This window comes from Staurois parvus, unplaced genomic scaffold (assembly GCF_062004578.1).
Source record: "Staurois parvus isolate SC_StPar_1 unplaced genomic scaffold, SC_StPar_1.0 ptg000454l, whole genome shotgun sequence".
Taxonomy (NCBI): Eukaryota; Metazoa; Chordata; class Amphibia; order Anura; family Ranidae; genus Staurois; species Staurois parvus.
This window is the reverse complement of record NW_028318250.1, coordinates 4112755-4123110: the sequence shown is the minus strand read 5'-3', so window position 1 is coordinate 4123110 and position 10356 is coordinate 4112755. Positions and strand designations below refer to the sequence as shown.

At 43.3% G+C, this 10356-nt stretch overlaps 1 protein-coding gene across 1 annotated transcript in view; it reads left to right on the top strand.

Moving 5' to 3' along the window:
* Positions 1 to 294: 294 nt before the first annotated feature.
* Positions 295 to 10356, top strand: part of MTF1 (metal regulatory transcription factor 1) — a 69957-nt gene continuing 59895 nt past the window's right edge. The window contains exon 1 of the mRNA XM_089688789.1: positions 295 to 1567. Within this exon, the coding sequence (XP_089544915.1) occupies positions 1154 to 1567 (414 nt within the window). The 5' untranslated portion in view covers positions 295 to 1153. The remainder of the gene's footprint in view (positions 1568 to 10356) is intronic.

Genomic DNA, 10356 nt, shown 5'->3' with positions numbered 1-10356 from the left:
TCATTTTGTCCCACTCCTGTAAGTAAGGCGCTAATCTTCATCTGTTGCACAGTGTAGCCCTTCTCTAGGCGTGTGAGCAACGTGTGCATGTATGAGGTGATTCTTGTGCGCGTTCACGAGCAGAAAGCATCCGCTTATTGCGTAAGGTGCCTGTTCTACAAAAAAATCAACAGAGGGCGCTCTGGTCGCATGTCACGGCCTATTCGTCACTGCAAGCACCATCCTGTTGCCAGAGAAACGACTCCTGTCACATGCTGCGTTTCTTCCCACATTCTCACGCTCTTCCGTCACGTGACCTCTCCGGATTGCTCGCTTTCTGGCAGTATGTCCCTTCCTGCTCTCCGTCTCTGCCGATGCTCAGGTGAAGGAAGCGGATCAGGAAGTGGCGCTGTTCGGGCATGAGTTGAGGGCAGCAGGCCGGAGATTAGTGGCAGGTTCGGGGTGCTTTCTGTTGGGGGAACTTCTTCTGTGCAGTCCGTTTGGCCCATGCTTAGTCCTGGCGCTGTGTATGGAGGAGAGAGGCTTTCGTGTGGACTGAGGAGTGTGTTGTGTGCTATCCCTTTCCTTCTCGAGGGGGCAGGGAGCCCAAGGGACTGCTGACAAAGTGCCCCCTTCATTGTGCTCCGAAGACTGGACCGTCAGCCTGCACTATGTCCAGTAGCAGAGTCTTGGTGGTGGCTTGTCACACTGTCCCTGCCTGGCAGCTACATGGCAGACAATTGTGTTCGATGAAGGAAAAGGGGAAACACTGTGCTAAGTTCAGCTACAGATAATTGGACAAGTCAATCAAGACGAAAGGAAACCTAATTCTAGTTCATCACGACCCATACATGTATTGTGTGGGGAAAACCTGATCTGATTCTAGAAAACTTTTTTTATTTTGTAAACATGACAGCAGAAGGCATCTGGATGTGAGATTATTTAACACCGCTACATTCCTTCCCATTTTTTCCCCCTTTTTTTTTTCCTTGGAGTTAGACGTATTTATCTGGACACGTTGACTTTTTATTTTTTCCGTGGGGGGGGGGGGGAGGGGGGGGAGTTTCATCTATGTTGCCCCATGAACATGTGGTGGTGCGTTTTTTATCTTTCTTAACCTGAGATGGTTCATCTTTGGCAGATGGAGAAGTGTCATTGACTTGTTGAATCAATCATGGGGGAGAATAGTCCGGAGTTGGCTCTGATTTCAATGGAGGAGGATGGGTTGTGTTCAGAGGACAAGATGAGGAAGTGGTTTTTGGAGAAGGGAGGACGGGAATCGGGCACTGTATATGACACCACCACCGTGCTTATAGAGCAGGACCAGCAGCTGTCCGAGGAAGACGAAGATGAGGACGACGATGATGCCAATGTGGGAACTAACTTGCCTTTCTTGGACGCTGCCAATGAAGAAGGACTCCTGCTTATGTCTGAACAGGATGCTATGTCGCAAGGATATGTTCAGCACATTATTTCTCCAGACCAGATTCATCTTACCATTAATCCTGGTTCTACGCCCATGCCAAGGAATATTGAAGGGGCGACTCTTACGCTACATTCTGAATGCCCAGAGACCAAACAAAAAGAGGTGGGTTGAATCCAGAAGAGATGAGCTAGAAAACTTTGAATAAGAGTCAGTAGTGTTGATTGACTAAAGGCAAATAGACTGTTCACTTTTCAAGGTTCAAAGGTTAGAGAATGTGGTGAAACTCTGCTCATCATCCAGTCATGTGCAAGCACTTTACTTGCACATGATTGGGTAGTCTTTGCAAAGTGCATGCTTTCCATATTCACTAAGCTAAGGGAAAATTCCCTTGCAAAGTGAGCAGCCTGTCTGCTGTTAGGAAGTCAGTCGTTGGTTTCAAAGGTTAGAAAATGTGGTGAAGCTCTGCTCATCATCCAGTCGTGTGCAAGCATTTTACTTGCACATGATTGGGTAGTCTTTGCAAAGTGCATGTTTTCCATATTCACTAAGCTAAGGGAAAATTCCTTTGCAAAGTGAGCAGCCTATCTGCTGTTAGTAAATCAGTCATTGGTTTGAAAGGTTAGTGAATGTGGTGAAGCTCTGCTCATCATCCAGTCGTGTGCAAGCATTTTACTTGCACATGATTGGGTAGTCTATGCAAAGTGCATGCTTTCCATATTCACTAAGCTAAGGGAAAATTCCTTTGCAAAGTGAGCAGCCTATCTGCTGTTAGTAAATCAGTCATTGGTTTGAAAGGTTAGAGAATGTGGTGAAGCTCTGCTCATCATCCAATCGTGTGCAAGCATTTTACTTGCACATGATTGGGTAGTCTATGCAAAGTGCATGCTTTCCATATTCACTAAGCTAAGGGAAAATTCATTTGCAAAGTGAGCAGCCTATCTGCTGTTAGTAAATCAGTCGTTGGTTTCAAAGGTTAGAGAATGTGGTGAAGCTCTGCTCATCATCCAGCCGTGTGCAAGCATTTTACTTGCACTTGATTGGGTAGTTTTTGCAAAGTGCATATTTTCTATATTCACTAAGCTAAGGTAAAATTCCCTTGCAAAGTGAGCAGCCTATCTGCTGTTAGTAATTCAATCGTAATGTGTAAGGTAAAATCGTGTGGCTGACTAATGGTTTTACTGCCTTTCACCAATTCCACTCTGTGCTGCAGAGACAGTGGGGGGGGGGGTACATATGCTGCATCTGTGAAGCTTTACATTGCAGCATGGCAAAAAAGTTTCCCCAGTGTTGCATTCAGCTGCCACTACCACCCACTGAATGCGTCCATTCATCTGTGCAGCCGTGCGCAATGCAGGTGGTTGGAACACACTAATGTGAGGTTTAAGGGGTTGCAACAGGCGGGAAGAATGCAATACAGCACCTTCTCACCACTTGTCAAATGTCCTCTTCAGAGAGCAACATTAGTGTAAACTAGCCATAAAAGTGCTGTAATTGTCACTTCTAGTGCCTGCGCTTCAAGGAAAAGGAGGCAGGTTGAACCAAATTAAAATATCAGATCTAGAAAATTGCTTGGCTAGAATCAGTGGGGGTTGGTTTACTAAATTAATCAAAGCTGTTCGCTTAGCAAGATGTATGTTTACTTTGAAAAGTATTCACCTAGTAAATAAGCTGTTCACACTAAATGCCAAGTTATTTGTTAGGGAAATTAAAGCACTATTAAACCCAATACCAAAAATGTAATATATTGCAGCTTACCAATCATTAGATGCTGTGGCTGTAGTAGGAGTTTTTGATGGCTTTTTTTCCCACTCTGTTTTCACCTAGTGATCTAGCCAGTAACACACCTCATGCATTAAAGTGCCTTCACTCTGGATGAATGAGCACAGGGGGCACCGCTGAATAGCAGGATTGTCAGTCTGGCAGGAGGCGAGTGTTCGATGTACTAGCAGATTTAGATACACTAACAAATCGAAGCCAAATTCCAGCTCACACTTCATATTCAGTAACTGCAACAGTTTTTTTCCTTTTGGGATAAAGGTTTTGCATCACTAAATAAAAGCTTACCATTTTAAACACTTCTATCAGTGTTAAATGGTTTGTCTCATCCTTGTAACTGTAAGCGTGCTTGTTCTGTTGAGAAATAACATTACAGCCAGGATCTCCAGATGAAAATAGAAGAAAAAAAGCCTAAAAATGAAAACTGATACAGCCATCACATCTAAGGATTGGTAAACTGCAATATAATAAAGGTTTGCTTTTGGGTTTATTACTGGTTTAAAGTGAACAAAGAATCACCTTTTCACTAAGCTAAATGAACGTTTTGTTAGTGATATAAAAATAAACAGTCTCTAAACCCCAATATATAAACATGCCTTTACACATCAGAACCAGTGCTGGATAGATGGCATAGTAAACATGTAAAGACATTGTACAGTAATGCAGTTTAGACCAAAGATAATGATTAGGGATGAGCGCAGGTTTGATCTGAACTTAGGTACAGACTGAATCCAGAGGACACTGCTGCCAAATCAGTGCCCAGTTAGCCACAGCTCGGACATTCCCTGCCCCACAGTTGCATGTAACAAAGGACCGGAATGCTTATGACATCATACCATACTATGGCCATGATCAAATATGTGTAAAAATAGTATCAGAATCTGTGCTGGTTCACAAAAACATAAGCTGCCAGCACTAAATTCTGATACAAAGAATTGGCAAAACATAAATATAAAAGTGCGACGCTAAAAGTGCAAATACAGATAATATAAATGTGACAAAAAATCCAAAAAGTATATGTGGAATTGAATACAAAAAGTCCCAGTGTCAAAGGACACTAAAATATGTCCTTGAGTGCAATCACAAATCTTCAATTTAGATGATCAACCATATTCAAGGGATACATGTGTCACCCCACTCAGTGCTCAAGGGAGGCTTACCGGATAAATTTGACCATAATGTTATAGAATGGTCAAATTGGGCACACATATATTCTGAGGCAACCGCTCCAGCCTCCTCTACAGCCTCCAACCATGGGTTAAATGGCGTTCACCCTCTCGGCAGCACTTCTGCACGATTGCTCTGCTACATCCAGCCGTCCACCTTGGAAGGAGAGAGGAAGAGGTCCCGGGGAGAAGAGGGGGTCCCAGTCCCGGAACCGATCACAAAGCCCGCAGATCCGGAGAGCCGAGCGACAGCTGCCAACTTCTGCATGATTGCTCCGCTACATCCAGCCGTCTGACCAGGGAGCCGAGAGGAGGAGGTCCTGGTCCCAGAGCCTATCACAAAGCCCGCAGATCTGGAGAGCCGAGCAACAGCTGCCAACTTCTGCATGATTGCTCCACTACATCCAGCCGTCTTCCCAGGGAGCCGAGAGGAGGAGGTCCTGGTCTCAGAGCCAATCACAAAGCCCACAGATCCGGAGAGCCTAGCAACAGCTGCCATCCACTGTCGTTTGGCTCTCCGGATATTTGGGCTTTGTGATTGGCACCGGGACGCCCTCTGATCCCCAGGACCGCTCTCCTCCCCGAGACCTCCTCCTCTCTCCTCCCCGGGTGGACGGCTGGATGTAGCGGAGCAATCATGCAGAAATACTGCCAAGTGGGTGAACGCCATTTAACCCATGGTTGGAGGCTGTAGGGGAGGCTGGAGCGGTCGCCTCAGAATATATCTGTGCCCAAATTGACCATTCTATACAATGATGGTCAAATTTATCCGGTAAGCCTCCCTTGAGCACTGAGTGGGGTGACACGTGTATCATTTGAATATGGTTGATCATCTAAATTGAAGATTTGTGATTGCACTCAAGGACGTTTTTTAGTGTCCTTTGACACTGGGTTTTTTTTTACTCACTTCCACATATACTTTTTATAATATTTGTCACATTTATATTATCTGTACTTTGTATTTGCACTTATAGCGCCACACTTTTTTAATGCATGCTCAAATATGGCCTTGTGGATGTCACAAGCATCACTGCCCCTTTGTTACGTGTGGCTGCGATGCAGGGAATGCATTGGCTGCAGCTGATTGGGTGCTCATTTGGCAGTAGCGATAGCTTGTTTCTTGGTTCGGTCCGAATCCTAAGGTCAAACCAAAGCAATTCAACTCTAGTAATGATGAACGGTCTAAGTGTGGGAGCTTGCCATTTCTAAAGGTTGACACGTATCTAATGCAGTTATATAACGCATGTATACAGTCATCAAGAAACTACTCTGGTTATTCTTTGCGTAGTATGGACATCCTAAGATGTCCTAACTGCCCCCCTTCTAAAAATCCTGCATGATAGCTGTAAAATGTAGCCTCTGGCAGAGAAAAGTGAAAACTTAGACAACGTAGTTAACTTATAACTGAAGGCAAAACATTTTTGTTAGTGTTGGATAGTGTGGAGATGGATCAGAACCCCTATTCATTTTGCATTGCTGTCGGTGCCCCCCTCCACCCAATAGGGAGATTCACCCTCTCTATGTGTCCTCTTTTCCATTATAATTGAAAGTGACAGTAAATCCCAAATTTTGGGTTGTTCCCAGAAAAGTAATAAGAAATCTTCCAATAGGGACTCTAGTTCTGGGGACCTCAAGGGATTCCCTTAATTTGCAGGGATTTCCTCTTACTTCCTGTCTTGGCTATGGGACAAGAAGCAAAGGTAAGTTTCCCCAATGGGACACAAATTGGGGAGGGGGGCTGACAGTGTTTATAACCCTCCCTTACTCTATCCAAAGCCGGAGCACCTCTGGATTTGGGATCCATAGCGTTTACCTTATCTTGGCAGAAGAACTGTGACCTCGCCTAGGCACCACAGTTGGAAGATGAGGTAACCTTAGTACTGTTGTCACTGACTTCTGTCTCTGTCCCCTTTCAAAAGATTTACCTTCAGGTTGTGACTAATATCAGTCTTACTGGAAGAGGAAGTTAGGGGGAATCTCTCCAACAGGGACAAGCAGCAGTTGAACACTTTAGTAGAGTGGGGTAGGAGTCAATTTCTCTGAGAGGTTTTTGGAGATTTCTCCTCACTTCCACTTTAACAGCTTTGTCATTGGCACAGGAGGGGAAATCGTTCAAGAGGATCCCACAGACTGTTGTAAAAATGTCCTATACATGAGCGGTATCTTCTCCTATACCGCTGGGAGCATGGCATTCTGATCCCAGTGATTGAGCATCATAGCGATACACTCATATCTGAGCCCCAGGGATGAGAGGTCTAGATGAAAGATGGTGTGCCTCTGAGAACATTGAGCACCCAAATAAAAAAAAATTGGTAACTCTTCCCAAAAAGGCCTTAAGTTGTACCCCCTCCGCTTTTTTCCAGGGGCTTCGCACACAGATATTAGATCTTCGGAGCTGGATCTCCTAGTGTTTGTGAATTGCTGGAGGGCAGTGCCCACACACACTTATTAGATCAAGGGACCCGGATCTCCTGGTCATTGTGCATTGTTTGGAGGGCACTGATCATGTGCCAAGTTTAGTGACCATCAGAAGTGAGTGGCAGCAGCTTGTCGTCCTTGTAGCTAATGCCTCTCTCAGCCTCTGACGCTTTGGATTGGAGGATCTACATATACCTGCCACAACAAGAAAACCTTGATTTTCACCTTCTAAATCATTGTGGTTTGGCTGGTCTGACAAGTTTCAATAGCGGCGACATAGTAGGTGTTTTAGGTTGAATGAAGGCTTGAGGTCCTGCAGTAGGCTCAAGGGCCTCCAGGTCTTCCTGCCAGAACTTGTCCAGTGGGGACAGCATACGTGGCGCTTGTCTTAGTGGTGCCATGCCATATAGAAGAAAGGCAGCAAAGAGTTAGTGGTTAGTAGGTGTGGAAACAGGCATACGAGAAGCGGATAACTATTAGATGTCACCGAGCAGAATTTCTCAGGCAAGTGTCCTACTCCACTAGTGTTCAGGCCTATAGAGGTTTGAATTGTTTTTTTGCAGAATCGATATCAAAAGTCACTTTGACCAAAAATTATTTCCCCTGGCTTTTGGTGATTCATTTTCTGTCTATGTAACCTGCATGGCCAATGTGACATGCAGTGTACATTCTGGCTTCGTTTTTGGCATGCCAAGAATATAGTTAGGGCACTTTGGCAAACAAGTGTGTTTTGTATTCAGTGCATACTTGCACATAATGTCAAGAGCACATATACCATGATTGATAGATGAAGTTTGGATGCGGTTACATTTTAATTTGCCCTCATATATTGGAGAGTGAGCAGATATGCAGGCATGACTCAACAGCTTTCTGGTGGAGGCAAAATGTTTAACCACATCAACACCAGGTCTATTCTGACACTTCTCACATATATGTAAAAATCTAAATTTTTTGCTAGAAAAATTACTTGGAGCCCCCAAACATTATATTTATTTTTTAGCAGAGTCCTTAGAGAATAAAATGTTGCAGTTTTTTTTATGGAAAAAATAAATTTTAATGAATTGTATTGAACACAAACACTATATAATACCAAGTTTTTGTTAAAATATAAAGATGATGTTGCGCTGAGCAAATAGATACCTAACGTCACACTTTAAAACTGTGTATGCCAGTGAAACGATACCTACAAATCTCCATACGCGACATTTTAAACGCCTTTTACAGGTTTAGAGTTACATAGGATGTCTGGAGGTAAAATTATTGCTCTCACTGTGAGGTTCGCAACAATACCTCACGTGTGGTGCGAACACCTTTCACATATGCGTGTGGGACTTCGGATTTACGCACGAGCACAGGGGGATTAGAGCGCTTTACATTTTCTTAAATTATTATTATTTACTTTATTTAAAACCTTTTTTTACACTGTCTCTTTTAAATTCTTTTTTTTTTTTTTTCAATCAAGTTATTGCTATCACAAGGGATGAACAACATTCCTTCTGATAGCATGAGCTGTGACATGTTCTCTTTATGGAGAGGTCTCTCCTCTGGCCTCCAATGCATCTGACCAGACACAGATCAGATTGAATGGCCATTATCAGCCAGGTAAACTAAAAACCGAAACCGGAAGTGACAAAATCCTCCCACTTTTGGTTTTTCGGGTCTCTAGAAACGAGGAACAATGTGAGTTCCTCTCTCCCTGTGTAATGCAGCCGATGCCACTGCTCAGATCGGTCCCAGACTCCCCAATAAGACAGGAGAGCTGAAAGGCAATGGGGGTGGACCCCCATCCATCACCTGCAGAAGTAGTCGAGTGCCGGATAGCCACTCAGATCACTTCTTCTTTACAGGGCATTGGCTGCTTTAAATTTTGATATTGGGCTGATGCCTGCAGGTGCAGGCATCATCCAGGTATAAATACTGAAAGCCTAGGATGTTACATGACGTCTACCCGGGTGAAGTGGTTAATAATATTGCATTTGGATGGGAGATGGCATAGATAAGTGGTGCCAGCACTGTGCCACTTGTCACGGTAGTGATAAGGCCAGATTTTGTAACCTGTCCAACTGATGTCCACATTGCCAACGCATTGGTCACATAGCTTTTGGTGAAAAGTAACAGGCCACAGTCACAGTAAGAGGTACGCCTTTCACCAACTCAGCTGTTGGACTGTATCTGTGTATCCATACTGCCCAAGGATCTCAGGTGCCCATTGCTTTGCGGATGAAAGGACTATTAGTTTTTCAAAAAAAATAGCAATGCAGGGCGCTCACAGCTGATTACTTCTTTTTATTGCAGAAAATAGTTAAGTATCAAAGCTATCAAAAGATCCTGCCACCAAACACTGTTTCATATACACCCACGCTTTATCAAGGCAATAAAGAAGAGTTATCAGCTGTGCCCAACACTGCTATAGTCTTCAAAAGACTTTTACATTCAGGTAATCTCTAACCCTTATGACAATCAAAGTGTCAGGCTTAGACAAAGTAAGTAAAGCTAAGCAAGTAGGTAATTTGAATCATTTATAAATAAGGCTAGATAATCAATGACTGAGTATTTAGATTGCTGAATAAGCCCAGTTATAATTGGTTGTCTTGTTATTGGTGTATGTGTTATCACTACAGGTAGGAAGGACAAAATATCCACGGTGGGGTCATAGTCATCCAAAAAAATCTTGACTGGTTTTCTAGTCCTTCCCCACTTGATTCAAAACTAGACAAAAAAGGCTTGTCTGGTTTTTTAATTTAAATGCATTATAAACCTCCCTACCTGCATCTTGTGTTTTTCACCTACTGTATGTAAGATGTGCTTTGATCATGTAGTTTCTTGATGTTATTTTTAGTGCTGTCCAAACAGCCTATAGTCGAATAATTCTTCACATTCCAGTATCAGAAGTTTCTGTTTGTGTACAAACATGAGGCATGTAGCATGACACTTCACAGGTTAATGCATGACCTCTGTCTGTAGGCTAAGAACTGACAGTTTCTGTGAAAAAACTACATATCCCACAATCTCTGGTTCTTTGTCTAATGCTCTGTAGGTGAAACACAGGCAGAACAATAAACAGAGAGATCACCATGCAGGAAGATGTGTCTTTTCATCATATTAGCACTCCTACATTTGTGATGCAACACAGAGATAATGGCTAGGCATGCACTGGACTCTCTGACCCAGAACATGTAATTACCTCTCTTTTTTGAATACAAGCTACCTGCAGCAATACGTGGACATAGGCAATTCAATCAGCTATGACACTACAAACTGCAGCCAGAACATGTGAGCCTGTCATTACAAGGAAAAGAAAACGGAGTATATAACTACAGTAATGCCCAGTACATACGATGAGAAAATCATGGAATGAAAAACGATGGGGGAAAAAAAACGCTTTCTGAGTGATTGTCCTATAATCTATTCGTTAGTACACATCTCGAGAGCCGATCATGTCCGTTCATGCAAAAATATCCGAAGGGATAAGCACGAAAATGTTTCTCATAAGATAACCGAACAAATGATTTTTCATTTAAACAGCACAGTGTTCATCTGTAAAAGTTCGAGTGACCAAGACTGTGCATGATCGGAAACATGAAAACAACA